This window comes from Chiloscyllium punctatum, chromosome 45 (genome assembly GCF_047496795.1).
Source record: "Chiloscyllium punctatum isolate Juve2018m chromosome 45, sChiPun1.3, whole genome shotgun sequence".
NCBI classification, from domain to species: domain Eukaryota; kingdom Metazoa; phylum Chordata; class Chondrichthyes; order Orectolobiformes; family Hemiscylliidae; genus Chiloscyllium; species Chiloscyllium punctatum.
The window spans coordinates 6,349,973-6,369,668 of record NC_092783.1 but is presented as its reverse complement, the minus strand read 5'-3'; the positions used below and the strand labels follow the sequence as shown (position 1 = coordinate 6,369,668).

General features: G+C 39.6%; 1 protein-coding gene across 4 annotated transcripts in view; it reads left to right on the top strand.

Annotated features, from left to right (window-relative positions):
• lgr6 (leucine-rich repeat containing G protein-coupled receptor 6) overlaps positions 1-19,696 on the top strand; it is a 255,696-nt gene that overhangs the window by 96,708 nt on the left and 139,292 nt on the right. For all 4 annotated transcript variants that reach the window (XM_072563204.1, XM_072563206.1, XM_072563205.1 and 1 more), the window contains one exon: positions 5,937-6,008. In XM_072563204.1, the coding sequence (XP_072419305.1) occupies positions 5,937-6,008 (72 nt within the window). The remainder of the gene's footprint in view (positions 1-5,936; positions 6,009-19,696) is intronic.

Genomic DNA, 19,696 nt, shown 5'->3' with positions numbered 1-19,696 from the left:
GGAGGGCTCGATCGTAACACAGAATTTATAGCAAAAATTTGCAGTGTGATGTAACTGAAATTAGACATTGAAAAATTAACAGACAATCAATTTTTCAATGTATAATTTCAGTTACATCACGCTGCAAATTTTTGCTATAAATTCTGTGTTACAATCGAGCCCTCCACAATCACCTGATGAAGGAGCGTCGCTCCGAAAGCTAGTGTGCTTCCAATTAAACCTGTTGGACTATAACCTGGTGTCGTGTGATTTTTAACTTATCAAGACCATTAGAGAAGAACATTTGTGCTGGCCTAGTGAGTGGTGTACACATTCTTTGAATGAATAAAATGGTTATAACCAGATGGAGTATCCCAATCTTCACTTGGTTGGGAGCCAGATTGGGAACTATTAACCCAGAGATCACCTGTTAATTTGATTTCTCTGAGCGCATTGTTAGAGAAAAAATGGATTAGGGATACGAGTACAGCCAGACCAAACATTGAAGACAGTGGGGACATCTCGAAATTGGTGCAACCACAAAGGGTAAAGTAATAACTCTTTTTCGTGGGGCTGGTCCACGCAGGCAGTTCTTCCACTCAGACGAGAAACCCTTCCAACAGCAGCTTATGCTCATTGCAGCCCCCTGCTTGGACAATAGGGCTCTGGATTTGATGGCCCCCAAATGTGCTACAAGGAGGCCATCTCCACTGAGCTAGTAACCTCCTACTGCTGGTGTGGACTGCATGTCCCAGAAATCACAATAATTGTTTTCCTTCACCCTTGCAACATACAGGCCTGCCCAGGGAATCATTCCTAGTGATAGGATCATACCAGGAGCAATCCTGATGCAAAGTTCCCCCCCACCCCACCACATCTTCCACTTCTAGAAACACAGAAGCAGAAAAACTCTGCTCTTTATAACAATTAAATTCTGAGATGGGTGGTATATGATAGGACTTAAGACCTGCATAATTAGAAAAATATTTTCCAATTTTGCAATACAGATTACTCAACGGATCTACTAATTTCTCTTTAAAGAAGTGCAATAAATTTTTGCATAATTTGCTATTATGAAGTAGATCTTCTAAGAATCATTCAACCACCGCAGTGACAGTAGTTATTTTGTTTTCTTGCCAACACAGTGTGTCTCTAAAACCTAACTATTAAATTTAATTTAATCTGAAATTATTCGTGGCATTTTTAAATGCTCACTTAACTTTCTCTGTAATGAGTTCACAGTCATATTAAACTAAATATCCTGACTCTTTCTGCAACTGAAAATACCTTGTATGTTGTAGAGTGAAGGGAATTATACTTGTTCTTTATGGACAGCTATTAAGCTTGTGAAAAAGGAGCTCTATGTCAAATCACATGGAACTGGAGCCTGGATATGTTGAGATCCAAGTAAGGTGTCCTCTCCAACCAACCTCTCTATACCAATTCACAGGACGTGGGCATCATTTGTTAGGTCAGCATTTATTGCCCATCTCTAATTGTCCAGAGGGCAGTTAATAGTCAACTACATTGTTGTAGGTTTGGAATCAGATGTAGGCCAGACCAGAAAGGATAACAGTTTCCTTATGACATGAGTGAAGCAGTTGAGTTTTCTTGACAATCAACAATGGTTTTATGGCCATCATTGGACTCTTAATTCCAAATTTTGTTTTATTAATTTTCAATAAGATCTGTGACTGTTCAGTCATAGGAGTGAGAAATATAGAGCTAATGATACAGATCAAGGATCTGTCATTGGATCTGACTCAATGATAACTGTATCAACCTGAAACATTTGGAATATTTTGAAATATTGAAAGGTACTGCAACATCGCAGGTTCTTGTCCCTTGTTTCCTTTATGAGGAACCAATGCATGTTTAATTGCAGTATTAGTGCAAGCTTTGACACTTAATTTTCATTAAATTCAGCAGACTAAAAATATTTAGTCAAAGCAGATGTGGGCGGCACGGTGGCACAGTGGTTAGCACTGCTGCCTCGCAGCGCCGGAGACCCGGGTTCAATTCCCGCCTCAGGCGACTGACTGTGTGGAGTTTGCACGTTCTCCCCGTGTCTGCGTGGGTTTCCTCCGGGTGCTCCGGTTTCCTCCCACAGTCCAAAGATGTGCAGGTCAGGTGAATTGGCCATGCTAAATTGCCCGTAGTGTTAGGTAAGGGGTAGATGTAGATGTAGGGGTATGGGTGGGTTACGCTTCGGCGGGGCGGTGTGGACTTGTTGGGCCGAAGGGCCTGTTTCCACATTGTAAGTAATCTAATCTAAAATCTGTACTATATATAGCTTAGCTTTTGTCCTAGTATTAAAATAATAGTCTACTTACAGGAAGATGATTTAAGATCTTATGTATTATTTCAATGACAACAATCATTAATAAACACATTTTAAATAACTAACTGCAGATTTAAATGCACATCTATATGTGCCAAATTATTTTCCAGCAGGCAGCTACCAATTTAAAGAGATTGCAGTATTATGTTATTCCTTTGCTTTTTGCCATTCATGTGCACTCTTAACATAACTACTAAACAAATACAATGCTTAGGTTTACCATATTAAACTCCACATTCCTCAATCTATACCAGAGAATGATCTGTGGATAAATATCGTCAATCAAATAAGAACACCCACTGAAATTAAAATTGATGGAAGGGCATAAAGTTGGGGATGGGTGGTCTAATTTTTAAAATGATATTAACATTCTTGTGTATTTGGAGGTCAGTGAAATCTAAAAAGGTCACATCTCTGTGTTGTAATCCTAATTATCATGCCGATCAGGGGTATTTTTACTTTGAGATGGTTATGGGAAACAGTCAAGAGATACTTTTGTGGCTGTTTCATCTAAATTAAGGGAAATGCAGCAATTAAAAATAATTATTCTGTGTCCCACTGGAGGGCCTTGGTTTTGATTATTTACAAAGCCCATTAGCCGTAAATGCAAACATAGATGCCAACTTTAAAGTGCACATTAATGCAGAGTAATTCAAAAAAGGAATGTCTTCTCTAGACAAATATTTTCTTAAATATACTTATTTTGACAGAATATTACACACATCCTTCAATATTTTAGCAGCTTCAGTATTTATGTGCCCAAATACAGGATATTATATTTCTGAAGTGCAGTCTTTGAAAAAGATGTTCTTGGAACAACCAAACCATAACCACACAACATGGAAGCATACAAAATAATTATGATGTAAAAATTGTTTCTTGAATGAATCAATTAAAATTATTTATTGACCAAATTATGATTTTAACAAGTTAGAAATCTGAAATCTGAACAGCACATTTTGGAAACAATCAACAGAGTCAGGCTGCATCTGTGGACCGGGAACAAAGTTGTTTCATTGAATTATTTTTTGATTGAATGATGATTGAAAATGTGATTAATTTTCTTTCTTAACTTTATCAACTTTAGTCTTTTAGTTCATTTTCTCTCAGACAGCATGATACTGGTGATTGTTCCGGAACTATGAGACTATAGGGGGTATAGACCATTATTTCAGGTTGTCTATACCTTCAGGATTTACCTGACCTTTTCTTGGGATATTCAGCTCAATAATAACTTATCAGAACTGGAAGATATTAGGAAAGTTTTTTTTTCTTACATAAGTGCAGAGCTAAGCAAAACTGAATAAAACCAGTAAAATTTGGGAAATTATGCATTCTGGTCCCACTCATTCTGTCTACCTGAAACTCTTGTGCAACCAGTGCATTAATTTCCAAGTTATTAATTTCCAAGTTTATGTTTTCTTTGTTGGTTAGATGAAGATGGTGCCAGACAAAATGAAATGAGTATGTAAATAAAAGATGGGAGCATCTCAGTGAAATAGGAACAGAGGAGGGAGGTCTGAAAATTCCACAAAGAAAATGCTAACCTGGAAAATTACTAGGAAATTCTGAAGGTGTGGATAACCTGAAACAACAGTCTACACCCACTATAGTCTCATAGTTCCAGAACAATCACCAATAATGTGTTGTCTGAGAGAAAATGAACTAAAAGACTAAAGTTGATAAAGTTAAGGCAGAAAATAAGTCATATTTTCAATCATCATTCAACCAGATAATAATTCAATAAAACAATTTGTTCATCAGCGGATAAAGAAACACCTTCATACGTTACTATTGGTAGGTTAAGTAATAATCATTATAAATAGAAATTTCTGTAAAAGAGTGACAAATTTGTTATATTCTTAACATTAACCATCATGAAAATCTGGCTCCCATCAAACAGCTGTAATTATGGCAAGTTGTTTGAAAATGTGAAAACACCTGAAAATAATAATGTATCTCCTTTGGAAAGTAATCTTTGGAATACTTCGTTTGAACTAACACCTGCTTTATAAATACCTGCAACAAAAATTAACATGCTTTTGAGGAGAGAATGGGGATTAGATTAAATACACAGTAGATTATGTGAAATCCTTGGACATATTAGGAGGAAGACAACATCCTACAAACTGTCAACTTGATATTTGTGCTGTGATCTGTTTGAACTGCTCATTTTCAGACTGGATTACTGCTGGAAACTAAAGGCAGCTTAGAGGTTCTCTCTTATTATAAAAGCTTTTGTGAATGAGTGGGAAATCTCTGTACTCAATATAGTAAATGTGGTGACCTGGAAAATGGATCAACTTATGCTGTTTTTCCAGATCTTAAACTGATACCGAAGGGTCCAAAAAAAGTGTGAAAACGAGCATGACCATTCACAGAAGTGTGCAACCTGCAATCTTTCCATCGGCATGCAGGGAAAATAATGGATGTATTTTTTTAAAAGTGTTCATTATGATATTTAAATAAGATCCTAAGTTTGTTGTAGAACACTTGTAAGAACTTGGCCAGCATCTATGAGGAAAACCATTCAATAAATCATAGTGCTAAGTGGCAACCAAGACCATGCTGATGTGCACTTTAAATGGCTTCTTTTACCAAACTACCATCTTGCTGCTATTTGTTTGTTATGATGGTCCAAAAATAAGCCTTTATGTTTTTATTTTCCTTTCTGCTTTTGTTCATATTTCTTTAAACTGTATTTACTTTTCTCATTTTAATGATATTCATTAAAAAATTGCTTAAATCTGAAATAAATATTTCCTCCAGCTAAGATCAAGTTGTTGAAAGTTTACTGTGGCTTAGTAGATGAGTAACAGTTTATCTCTAGGTTGTGGTTTTCAATGAGCAATAAGTTACTGTTTATTCACATACATTAAAGTTTATTTTTTATATAAAGGAAATAATATAATTGTATATAATTAATTTGGAGTAATTTACTTCTATGGATACTGCACAAACATAGGGCACCACAGTAGACTTAATCTCAAACCTTTCTTTGTAGAACTGATTGTAAAAATAAAATACTCAGAGTTAAAATTTATTTTAATGCCCTTTGGAATCCAGCCATTAAGAGTGCCATGTTTTAATGAGTTGCAGAACCACTGCTGACTCAAAAACACATTTATAAGTGCCAACTCATTATTTCAAGCATGACAGCTTCCTGAATAGCTGGGAACTCATTGCTTCAACATTAACCTGCTTTGGTGAATTCAAAGAAACAGAAATGTTTTATTTCAACATAACATTTATACATTCAAATAATTGTGTGGCAACATCAGAACAGATTTGGGGAAAAATGACCTCAAATCATTCAAAACAATTATTCCATTTGTTATTTTGCTGTACATAGTGGCTATTTAATAGAGGAATCAGGACTACTAACCAATTTAAAACCAGCATTTGCCATTAAATGTTTCAAAGTTAAATATTGTTATTACTTTCTCAACAAGATGTTTCATGTTTCTATCATTTTATATTCCAAGTTATCTCAGTATTGTGCCACTGATTTCCACATCTCAAACTCCTGATGAATTGCAATTGTCTGTGAAAATAGAACTTAGATCACAGAGTTAATTACATTATAATTAATTCTTCACTTTTTATGTCTCTTCAGTGACTTGAGCATGAACAATATTAATGAGCTACAGCCGAATGCTTTTGGAGATCTTCACTTCTTGGAAGAACTGTAAGTAATCAAACAACATTGAGAACAAACAACTATAATAATGAGGTTGAAAATTTTCAAAGAAGTTGGTGTACAATTAATATTTCTTTCACAATTTTCTATAACTCTCGTTGTACCTGAATGTATTTGTAACTCGCTCATCTCGCAAATTGTTTGAATCAAACCATGAGCAAATAAGGAACTTGAATTTGAGTAATACTTTTCTCAACCCCTGAATATCTTAGTCATTCTGAACTAATTTTGAATAGTCGTCATTCTTGTGATGTGGTGAAACATAACAGCAATTTGCATACAGTAAGTTGGCACAAACAGTAATGAGGCTACTGCCCATTTCATCTTTCTTTGCTCATATATATTGAAATTTGGAATTTTGGCTACTTCACTGTTGCTGTGTAATGATTTAATTTTATTTATTTATTTATTGTCACATGTATTTTGTTACAAAATACAATGGAAAGTGTTGCATAGTATCATTCAACTTTACAGTCCTTCTTTTTAAATACTCTGCCATGGACCTGGTACCCAGGAATGAGTCCCTTCATCGTGTCACCACTGCTGGAATGAAAGTCACCCAACCCATTGGCATCATCTCACCTCCACCAACGCCCTCACTATGATGTGTCCTTGCTGGACCTCACCAATACAGATGCCACCAATACCGCCAGGTACTGCACCGGTCCAAACTCAAATCCGCCACCACCACAAGTCTGCTTTGGGTCTACATTGCCAATACAGCTGCTGCTGATGCCACAGGGTCTTGTACTGGAAGCAAACCCATATCCGCTGCCACCTCCATGAATCTAATGAGATCCCATACATGTGAACATACAAACGTATGAGTTAAGAGCAGAAGTAGGCTACTTGGCTCCTTGAGCCTGCTCCACCATTTAATAGGATGTGACTGATCTTGACCAGCACAAGTCTTCTCTATCTTAATAATCATTTACTCCCTTGCTAGTCAAGAATCAATCTATCTCTCCATAAAAAGATTCAAATATTCTACTTCACTGCCTTTTGAGGAAGGGAATTCCAAAGACCCATGACTCTTAGTGACAAAAATATTTCTTCTCATCTCTGTCTTAAATGGGCAGACCGTTATTTAGACTAGAGTAGCTTTTATTTGTCATTTCTTCCATATACAACTGATGCAGTAAAAATGAAAGTGTTCCTCCAGAACCAAGGTGCGACATGGACAGCACAAACTACATGATCATACAAAGGGGGGCATAAAGTATGTAAAAAGTGCAAAATACGCAAATTATGGTGTAATAAAAGAATGATAATTAATAGACATTGTTCTAACAGCAATTCAAAGTCGCGCAAAGAATTTTAGATGAAAAGGAGTCCGATCATACCGTGTTAAGGAGCCTGATGGCTTGAGGGAAGAAACTGTTGTACAGGCTGGCTGTGAGAGACCAAATGCTCTGGTATCATTTGCCAGATGGCAGGAGGGAGAAGAGTTTGGGAGATTTGTGGGGTCTTTCACAATGTTCTTAGCCTTTTGGATGCAGCACGTGGTGTAAATGTCTGTAATAGAGGGAAGAGAGACCCCGATGATCTTCTCAGCTGTCCTCACTATCCATTGTAGGTCATATGATCCGAGACAGTGCCTTGTCATTCCTGCTGATGAGACCCACTACCGTTGTGTCATCAGTCAACTTGATGATGTGATTCAACCAGTGCATTGCTGCACAGTCATGTGTCAGCAGGGTACACAGCAGTGGACCGAGCGCACAGTCCTGGTGGCCCTAGCCCCTGCTCAGTGTGATGGTGTTGGAGATTCTATTCCTAATCCAGACTGACTGAGGTCTCCCAGTCAGGAAGTTGACGATCCAGTTACAAAGGGAGGTATTTAGATCCAGCAGACTCAGCTGTCCAAACAGGTGCTGAGGAACAATAGTGTTAAATGCAGAATTGAAGTCTATGAACAGTAGCCTGACGTAGATGTCTACCTTCTCAGGTGGATGATGGCCAGATGGAGGGTGGTGGAAGTGGCATCATCTGTTGAGCAGTTGGGTCGATTTGCGAACAGCAGAGTGCCCAGTGAGGGTTTCCTTGTTGAGTTTTCCCAAAGTCTAGCCTATTTGGGGAGTTTGGTGAAATGGGAGACTGAATATTAATGAGATACCTTGTAGGATTCACAAGGTGTTTAAGAAGCAATCATTCCTCTTGTTTGGCAGTTTGCTGCTGCTTAGCGAGAATCTTGCTGTGCTGCATGAGAGAAACGCAAGAGGTGATGCAAATTTCTTCTGATGTCAAAATGGGCTTTGCCTTACTTGTTGAAAGATTCTACCACACATCTGAACACAGCCCAAACTGCTCAGACTCCTGTAAGATTTCATCTGTGGATTTTGCAAATTGCATAGACAATAATGGGCTTAAATGTATTAATTCCACCAGCCACCAATCCAGGTGAGCTGAACTTGAACAACAGCTAAGCTCCGTGGTGATATAATAGAACCTATGCTAAAAACATATTTCTCAGTTTGCACTGAGGCAGGGCTAGGGCTGGGATGAAGAGAAGGAAAGAAGGAAATTTCCTTCTGCACAAAATGGTATCAACCATAGTTTTGGCAGCAGATCCTTCCTTTGGCAAGTGCAGCTTAGCTGTAAAAAAGAAAAGTCAAAGTCCTGGTGTGTGCTGAGTTAACTGGCTTCAGGTTGAAGTTAATAGGTTATTGTTCCGACATTCTTTGGTTTGGAGTGTGGTGTTGCAGGATTGGGAACAAACTGCCACAGCTGTTGCTCCTGATTATTATCCTGCAGCCGTCTGATAGCACTGACAAGTTCCAAGTTCTCTCTTCAACAGCAACTGGAACAGAAACTAACTATGCATGTTATATGGCTACTTCTGGTGAAATTTTCTTTTGTGTTTTATTTATCATCTTTAGATATCATCCTGCCTCTCTTTTAAATAAATCAAATGCAGAGCCTTAGATTTTTGTCTGTTAAGAAAAGGGTTTCCATGTTAAACTAATCCCATTATGAAACAGTGCTCTCCAATTAACAAAGGAAATGAAATTTTAACATGAGCTTAATCAGGTTAATCTACAAACCTCTCTGTCAGTTGAGGAAAATGTCAACAGTCCCAGATGTGAATTGCTTAACATGTACTGAACTGTTTAACATGCTGGTCTGTTTTTTTCTGCCTCTGGTTTAACTGTGACCTGGATATGGCCTTCCTGTCACAGTGAAACTAAATTGAAATATTAAAATCTTCCTATTTGAATATCCCAAAGTCCTTATAAAGTAATTTAAGCAGATTTTATGGAGGTATGAGTGTGGTAATGTGCTGCATCTTAATGTCTTCACTCACATTGAAATCAGAGGGTTAGATAGGGTGGACAGGGAGAGCCTTTTTCCAAGTATGGGGACGGCAAACACGAGGGGACACAACTTTAAAGTGAGGGGAGTTAGGTATAAGACAGATGTCAGAGGTAGTTTCTTTACTCAGAGAGTAGTAAGGGTATGGAATGCTTTGCCTGCAACGGTAGTAGATTTGCCAAGTTTAAGTGCATTTAAGTCGTCATTGGACAGGCAAATGGACGTACTTGGAATAGTGTAGGTGGAATGGGCTTCAGATTAGGATGACAGGGCGGCGCAACATCGAGGGCTGAAGAACTGTTATGTTCCATGTTTACCTGGATGCTCATAGCATCTTTGAGTTACCTTGCCTTTGTGCATTTTGCTCCTTCAGGCAGAGATACCAGACTCATAATACTGCTGTCTTGCATTTGTGTGTGTGTGCATGCATGGGCGTACATGTGTACTTGCAAGTGCGTGTGCACATGTATGTAGATGTGGGTGTCTTGGAGCTATCCTACAATAATTCAAATAAAATGCAACAATTAAAATAGATTCCATCCCATCCCTTTTATAGCATGGGAGGAAAAAGATTTGATAAAATGAATAAGAGGTTAACACACTTTTAGAAAGCAAGTTCTAACTGAGGCCCTCATGGCAAAAATCAGGTATACATTACTGAATAAAAATGAGAGGTGTGGAGTCTATTGAAATTTGGGGTGAATATCTGTAATTTTAGAAAAGATTACCTGATTTCCATTATCTCTTTGATGAGCACAAACAGCCAGTTCCTGGGGATTTATATTAATCTTTCATTGACTTTTCAGTAAGAGATTGGGAATCCCATGACTGTAAGGGGCAAATGTGACCTATAGGGGAAGATAGGCCAAGTCAGGAGTTAATTGAATTGTCCAACCAATCTTGATTTTCAAGACCTCCAAGACACAGTTTTCACTCTGGAGAGTCTCATGTGGGATATGTGGGATATATCTGAAAATGATTATAGACTGTGATGAAGGTGGGCAAGTGCTCAAGTGGCCTAGAACATAGAACAAAGAACTTAGAACAGTACAGCACAGATCAGGCCCTTCAGCCCACAATGTTGTGCCGACCATTGATCCTCATGTATGCATCCTCAAATTTCTGTAACCATACGCATGTCCAGCAGTCTCTTAAATGCCCCCAATGACCTTGCTTCCACAACTGCTGCTGGCAACGCATTCCATGCTCTCACAACTCTCTGTGTAAAGAATCTGCCTCTGACATCCCCTCTATACTTTCCTCCAACCAGCTTAAAACTATGACCCCCTTGTGTTTGCCATTTCTGCCCTGAGAAATAGTCTAGCCTAGATAGAAGCCCTGCATTAGTTCTCTGGGACTTTGTTCCATTTCCATTAAAAGACGTTAGGCCCTCTTACATTGCTCTCTTACTTCTTCAAACTCCATTCCCCTTGGCTGCTTACATCATCTCATACCCCATCACACACCATGGCCCATCCATAGCTTCTCACCAAAGTATCCATCATGGACAAATATCTGGACCCAAATGAAGATGAAAGCAAGTCTAAGCAAGAGCTGAAGTTAGGGGTGCATCTGCCCAAGCAGTGAGTTGGAGAATAGTCGGGTTGGGTGGAGGCTGTAAGATGTGAAAGGGAAGAGAAGGAAAAGATTGTAAGAGAAGTAGAGAGGAGGAGGCTGATGCAAGAGGGATGGGAGGAGGAGAGGGCTACAAGAAGATTGAGGGCAGGAAAGATGGATGCAAAAAAGGCTAGGAGAAGAAAGAAGCTACAAAAGGGTTGGGGGAGAGGGAGAGGGAAATTTCAAGGGTTTTGGAATGGGAGAGAGAAACTGCAAGGGAGGACAGAGAGATTTGAAAGCAGAGAAACAAATTTAAATCTGTCAATGGATTAATATTCAGCTAACTTTGAGGCAAAAATCCTGAGAGTCATTGAAGTATGAATTAATTGCAAATGATGTGAAAACCTTGACTTAAGGCTGGATAGGTGGCTCAGTAGTGGCTTAGCACTGCTGCCTCACAGCGTCAGGCAACTGGGTCCGAATTCTGCCTTGGGCGACTGTCTGTGTGGAGTTTGCACGTTCTCCCCATGTCTGTGTGGGTTTCCTCCGAGTGCTCAGGTTTCCTCCCACAGTCCAAAGATGTGCAGGTTAGGTGAATTGATCATGTTAAATTGCCCATAGAATTAGGTGCATTAGTCAGGGGTAAATATGGGCAATGGCTCTGGGTGGGTTACTCTTCGGAGGGTCAGTGTGGACTAGTTGGGCCGAAGGGCCTGTTCCCACACTGTAGAGAATCTAATCTAAAAAAATTTAGATACACTTATGTGGGGGAAATCTGTAATGGATGCCATTGTAATGAACACTGAGTCAGATATTAAAGACAAATGTGAGATTGAGATCTGGGATGCAGTATCGAGAATAGTAACTGCTTGGTTAAAGTATTCTACTTTTGTGTATATTTGATGGAAATGCTTTCGCTGTGACCTTACCAGTCCACCAAAAGCATGTTTAGTGTGATGGCGATTTGTATTCACAAATGTGTGTCAGTTGTTTTGAAATCTTTGATACCTGTTGACTCATACCAAATTAAATTGTATGGTAACAATGAAATTAGTGGGGATTGGCTAGCTCAGTTGGCTAGATGACTGGTTTGCAGAGTGATGTCAACATCATGAGTTCAATTCCCACAGGGGCAGCACAGTGGCTCAGTAGTTAGTAATGCTGCCTCACAGCACCAAGGACCTGGATTTGATTCCTACCTTGGGCAACTGTCTGTGTGGAGTTTGCACATTCTCCCTGTGTCTGCGTGGGTTTCCTCTGGGTGCTCTGGTTTCCCACAATCCAAAGATGTGCAGGTCAGGTGAATTGGCCATGCTAAATTGCTTGTAGTGTTAGGTGCATTAGTCAGGGGTAAATTAGGGAATGGGTCTGGGTGGGTTACTCTTTGGAGAGACGATGTGGACTGAAGGGCCTGTTTCCAAGCTGTAGGAAATCTAATCTAATCAGCTAAGGTTATCCTGAAGTACTTTCTTTTTCAACCTCTCCTGTTGCCTATGGTGTGTGACCTTCAGGTAGAACTATCATTACTCATCTCTGTCTAATGAGAGAGCAGCCCTCTGTTCTGGTAGGACTATGGTGCATTTACTTTTTTATGCTTTCCTCATGGATTGTGGCTTTAAGAATGTTGATGAATTCTTCAAAATCGGCTTCTGTGAGAGTACAAATACCCCATAGCTGAACACAGATTTAAAATATATTGTTACTGATTACTACATTACCTAGTAAATGAGTTAGAATACAATGGGACTGTCAACATCCAAAAAGTAGCCCCTGACAAAATTTCAAGAAAAGCGCTCGAGAAGGAAATACTTTGACCTTGGATCTACACAAGGATGATCCTGCGGCATTTATTAATAATCAATGCACTACTGGTACATCAATTCATCCTGCGTGTCTATTCGGGATACCTGGGAAGCTGCCTTTTATCCTACATTAGTCACATTTCCCACAGATATCTTAAAAAGCTCTTACTTGTCTGGTGACAAGGAATACCTTCTGATGATAGGGCTAATGACATCCCTTAGCATTGCTAACATCAAGAAATGGCACAGCTAAAATCATGTGCTAACAAAAGTGATCTTTGAGCAAATCTTTGGGTTGCAGAAAATATGCCTCAAGTTCCAGGTAATGGTGGTCTGTTGCTGTCAGCACAGATTGATTCAGACATGCTGCAGTAAATCTGTGGCAATGTGGATACATGGCAATTCACGCTGCCCTCCCCATCTCCATTACAAAGATGTTCCACATTTAGCAAGACATGCCTATTGCTGAGATCCTTTGTTCACCTTTTTACTCCTGTCACATTATTTGTTGCAGAGCAAGTGACATATATTATTAGAGAGAATGTAAAAATCGATTTGAAATGAGTTTATGGTTGATTAATATTTAAGGGGTGACAAAGCAGATTTTAACTCCCAAGTGAATACCTTGTGAAACTAACTTGATCTCTTTACCTTCTCCTCTTACTCCTACTTTGTTTAATACCTGTAGCTTTAGCAGTGTGGGAGGAAACCTAATCATGTCTCTGCTCTGACAGCTCGGATTGTCTTGGTCATGGTCCTCTTGGTGTTGGAGCTTGTATGGACCCGACTGAATCCTGTCCTAGATGCACTTGTGAAAGAGCATGGTAAGGCAGGAAGAAGGAAAGGGATTTTGACTGATGAGAGGGGCAAAGGATCACTGTAAACCGAACCCCCACTTCCATGAATGTTAGTCCATCTTCCCTGTTGTGTTCCATCCAGATTGTTGGTTGCCAAGAGCTGGAGTGCCATTTTGCTGCATTTGAGTAAGGTGCTGAATAATCAAGGTAATTTCAAAGAATCATAGTGCAGCTAGAGGCCATTCAGACCATCAGGTCTGCACTGACACTCCAAAGAGCATCCTACCCAGACCCATTTCCTCCTCATAACCCCGCATTAACCGCAGAGAATTCACCGAGACTACACATACCTACTCACTACTGGGTAATGTTAAATTGGTAAATCCACTTAACCTGTAGCTCTTTGGACTATGGGTGGAAATCAGAGCAACTAGTGGAAACCACACAGACCTAGGATACACAAACTCCACACAGTCACCCAAAACTGGAATCTAGTCGAGGTCCCTAGTACTGTGATGTTGCAGTGCTAACCACTGTGACACTACATTTTCAATTGTTTGGCATTTTGTTTAAGATGTGGACTGAGTGTACAGGTAATCTACCATCCATATCATGTCTGATGCTCTAAAATCAGGAGTCTTTTCCATTATTGCAATGGTCTGAGACATCATGGCACTCATTCTAGAAACTGAGTCCACTAACCTCTCTATAAATTATGCACAGTTCACCCGCAACGTTGACACAACCTCAGATATATTCTGCTGCTGTATCTGATAGCACTCATCACCAATAATCTGAGACCAATAATCTGTGCTCACATGAGTAGAACGTAGAGAATCCTACACCTTCCAATAGGAATTCTCTTCTGCTGATCTTGTCACCACAATGCAGCTGCTCACTCACTATTATCATTTGGAAATCTAGCTACCTCCTTTGGTGAGGTTTAATGTGTGCACACCTGAGCTGGTGTAGGGCGCACACAAATTATGTGAAAATGTTTCCTCCAAGTATATGATCTCCTGTGCCATCAGGACTATCAGAGGAACAAACGACATGGTTTAGAATTGAGAAGGTGAGAGAATGCCAAGTCTTCAGTGAACAATTCACCCTATCTCAGTAGTTGTTGATAACAAGTCAACATGCATGAGTGTGGTATGCCATAATATTTAATCCTGTCATTGTGCAACTGGACACATTTATCTCTCCATTGCCAATAGGTAAGGCATGACTGATCACCATTACCACCTCCTACTACTCTAAATGTAAGTGGTGAAGCTGTGCATCATAAAATTTCCATCAGATAGCTAGTCAATGATGATAGAGAGACCAGAAGATTTGGGTTCATGGAAAGATAAAGAGACAGTTCTGTTTCTGAGAAATTCCCAGAGCTTCATTTGAATCAGCTGTGTTAGTTATTTGAAAGTGAATGAAAGAATGGCTCTGGGGAAATAAGTTTATTCTGTATATAGTCATGGTTCATGACACCAATAGGCTTATCATGGACAGAAGGCAACTTAAACTTAGGTCTATAACCAGAAACTTTATTAGATGTATCAATAGAATATTTAAGTTGCAATTGATATGTAAGGGCTGACTAGAAGGAGTTTTGCTGGAGATTACTGATCCCATATATTCTCCATGAAATTAGATCTCAGCAAAGAGGTCAAAACCAAATATAGCCAAACTCAAAATAGTAAGAACACAAATGTGGAATTTGTGGCTGTTGTGGTGGAAAGACAAGTTTACCAGGAACAAACTCTAGATGCCTTTCCTGGTTTCCCACAACTACATTGTTTCTTAAATGGGCAGGTTACCTCTCCAAGCTAACTATACACAAATTACTTTGTCTGACATTGTAAGATACAGTATATCAAACACAATCTATTGCCAGCTTATGTGAGGTTTTTGTTTTAATTGTAGCTTATGTTAAATAAGTGTGTGTGTTTATTTCTTCTGTTACGTAGTGTGTGATTGTTAATAAACTTGAAGTGACACTGTGTTTCTGTTTTGATCAGACGTTTGGTGCTAACCTACCAAACTCAATAGCTGGATACTAGACTACACTGACAGCGCTTTGGGTTTTTGGATGGTCTTATATCTTCTTAGGCTATAGAGCCCAATCTATATTAGCCAGCCACATTTGGGATTGTGCGGCTAATGAATTATTCCTCTTTACAGCCATCTCCACCAACACATGGTGCTCCTGGCAGCGGTCAATTATCAAACCTATAAATTATACATTTCCTTTCCCTAAGTTATTACAGCACTTGGCATGGAAGACAAACTTTCCTCATTCCGTAATGCCCAATTTGCACCAATTTTGTTCAGTAAACATTTGCCTTTGCCTTTCCAGTGCTATTCCAGGTGCTTCTAACCATCTGTTAATGGCAGAGGGTAACTGATGAAGAGGATTATTGTTTGCTCTGTTTCCTTAAGTTGGCTAACGGAGAAGGAAACGCAGCCCACATTCTGAAAACATCAAAACTGCGTGTGAACCACTCGGTTTTGGTACACCCAAAGTACTTTTAATAACTGACTGTTAAACCCAGAGTGTCGTCAATTATATGGCTGTAGTAAAGCTGTGTTGATGCAGAAAATACGCCAGCATGTTGCCTTTTAGGTCACTCGAGCATTTGTTCTGATGGTGATGAAGGATTTATACCATCAGATCATTTAAAGTTAGATTTCAGATTCCACATGCTGTACAGATCAATTGTTTCAACTGGTTTCCAAGCTTACCTATGTTTATAATTAGGATGATTTCTTGTGTAGTGAAACAACTGGCCCTCTCTGGCAGGTGAAGAATACTGTTGAATTAAATTACTCTTATTACAAGTCCAGAATAACAGCTTCATGCTTTATGGCTGATGGCTTAAGTCTTTTATTTTTAAACCTTTACTTATAGATTATGGCTCTTTAAATTTTATAACTGTTATCCAAAACCGACTTTCTAATCCAGAATGAAAATAAATGTACAAAAACTTATATTAAATTCTGAATGATTTGTTGAACTTCGGTCAAAAAGGTAATTGTCCAGCATCCAGACTGCAGTTAATTGCTAACAGTTGTCAGGCCTGCCTTATGCTTGACATTGTTCAGAACTATCCGTTTTATTGCACTGCATCATCTTAAATCCTCACCAGCTGTTCTGAAGAACTGTCTCAGAATCCAGGCCTGTCCAATGACGACTATATTCTTTCACAGTTAATCCTATCATGCCTTTTTTGTTGTCCTTCAATAATTTGGTAGCTTCAAAAATAATGACATAGTTGGATTTATTGCTGATGTATGCAAAACTTAATAGAGAGATCAGAAAGTAGTTATACATTACAAAACTATCTGCTACTGCAGAACCTTTATTTTATAACTCAATATCCCATGCAAGAAATTTTTAAGAATCATCTTTCAAACATAAACTTTTATATTAAAGATTTAGTGTGCTAATAGGTATATATGGACACACAATCCCATTGAAGCTGAAAAATGTGTTGTTGGAAAAGCGCAGCAGGTCAGGCAGCTTCCAAGGAGCAGGAGAATCGACGTTTTGGGCATAAGCCCTTCTTCAGGATTCCTCTCTGGCAGAAGGGGGTAAGGGAAAGTGAAAGCGACAGGGAGTATGGAGTTAAATGGAAAGATAAGCGGCAGGATAGCATATGTGCAGGTGGATTTAAACTTGAGGCAGACTGGGAATGCAGCAAAAGGAAGGATAACTTAGGACATATTATGACTTCCAATATCTCTAATGATAAAAAAGTTAACATTAAGGCACTTTACCTGAATGCTCATAGCATTCGTAAAAAAGCAGATGAACTAATGGCACAGATCATCGTGAATGACTATGATGTGGTAGGCATCACAGAGACGTGGTAACAGGGGGGTCAGGACTGGAGGTTAAACATCCAAGGATTTTCAACTTATCGAAAAGACAGGGAGGTGGGCAGAGGGGGCGGGGTTGCCTGGTTAGTTAAGAACAAAATTAAATCTATGGCACTGAATGACATAGCGTCGGATGATGTGGAGTCTGTGTGGGTGGAATTGAGGAACCACAAAGGCAAAGAAACCATAGTGGGAGTTATGTACAGACCTCCTAACAGTGATCAGGACCAGGGGCGCAACATGTACCGGGAAATAGAGAAGGCATGTCAGAAAGGCAAGGTCACGGTGATCATGGGAGACTTCAATATGCAGGTGGACTGGGTAAATAATGTTGCCAGTGGATCCAAAGAAAGGGAATTCATGGAATGCTTACAGGATGGCTTTTTGGAACAGCTTGTCATGGAGCCCACAAGGTCACAGGCTATTCTGGACCTAGTGCTATGTAATGAACCAGACTTTATTAAAAAAATCTTAAAGTAAGGGAACACTTAGGAAGCAGCGATCATAATATGGTAGAGTTTGAAAGAGAGAAGGCAAAATCAGATGTAATGGTGTTACAGTTAAATAAAGGTAATTATGAGGGCATGAGAGAGGAACTGACGAAAATAGACTGGAAGCAGAGCCTAGCGGGGAAGACAGTAGAGCAAAAATGGCAGGAGTTTGTGGGTAAAATTGAGGACACTGTACAGAGGTTCATCCCCAAGAAAAGAAAGATTATCTGGGGAGGGATTAGACAGCCATGGCTGACAAAGGAAGTCAGGAAATCTATCAAAGGAAAAGAGAGACCAAGAGCACTGGGAAATCAGAAGATTGGGAAGGGTGCAAAAACAAACAGAGGATAACAAAGAGAGAAATAAGGAAGGAGAGGATCAAATATGAAGGTAGGCTAGCCAGTAATATTAGAAATGATAGTAAAAGTTTATTTCAATACATAAGAAACAAACAACAGGCAAAAGTAGACATTGGGCCACTTCAAACTGATGCTGGAAGCCTAGTGATGGGAGATAAGGAAATAGCAGGAGAACTTAATAAGTACTTTGCGTCAGTCTTCACAGTGAAAGACATGAGTAATATCCCAACAATTAATGGGAGTCAAGGGGCTGAGTTGAATATGGTTGCCATTACAAAAGAGAGAGTGCTAGAAAAGCCAAAAGGTCTTAAAATTGATAAATCTCCTGGCCCCGATGGGCTACATCCTAGAGTTCTGAGGGAGGTGGCTGAGGAAATAGCAGAGTCACTGGAGTCAGGGAAAGTCCTGGATGATTGGAAGATCACTGTTGTAACCCCCTTGTTCAAGAAAGGATCAAGACAAATGATGGAAAATTATAGGCCAATTAGCCTAACCTTGGTTGTTGGTAAAATTCTAGAATCCATCATTAAGGATGAGGTTTTTAAATTCTTAGAAGAGCAGGGTTGGATTAGAACAAGTCAACATGGATTTAGTGAGGGGAGGTCGTGCCTGACAAACCTGTTGGAATTCTTTGAAGAGGTGACAAGTAGGTTAGACCAGGGAAACCCAGTGGATGTGGTCTATCTAGACTTCCAAAAGCCCATTGATAAGGTGCCACATGGGAGGCTGCTGAGCAAGGTGAGGACCCATGGTGTTTGAGGTGAGCTACTGGTATGGATTGAGGATTGGCTGTCTGACAGAAGGCAGAGAGTTGGGATAAAAGGTTCTTTTTTGGAATGGCAGCCGATGACAAGCACAGGGTTCAGTGTTGGGGCCGCAGTTGTTCACGTTATATATTAATGGTCATGAAGGGACTGGGGGCATTCTAGTGAAGTTTGCTGATGATACAAAGTTAGGTAGACAGGCAGGTAGTACTGAGGAAGTGGGGAGGCTGCAGAAGGATCTAGACAGTTTGGGAGAGTGGTCCAGGAAATGGCTGATGGAATTCAATGTGAGCAAATGTAAGGTCTTGCACTTTGGAAAAAAGAATACAAGCATGGACAACTTTCTAAACGGTGAGAAAATTCGTAAATCCAAAGTACAAAGGGATCTGGGAATGTTAGTCGAGGATTCTCTCAAGGTAAACATGCAGGTCGAGTCCGTGATTAAGAAAGCGAATGCAATGTTGTCATTTATCTCAAGAGGGTTGGAATATAAAAGCACCGTTGTGCTACTGAGACTTTATAAAGCTCTGGTTAGGCCCCAATTGTAGTGCTGTGTCCAGTTTTGGTCCCCACACCTCAGGAGGGACATACTGGCACTGGAGCGTATCCAGTGGAGCGTATCACACGGATGATCCCTGGAATTGTAGGTCTAACATACGAGGAACGGCTGAGGATCCTGGGATTGTCTTCATTGGAGTTTAGAAGGTTAAGGGGAGAT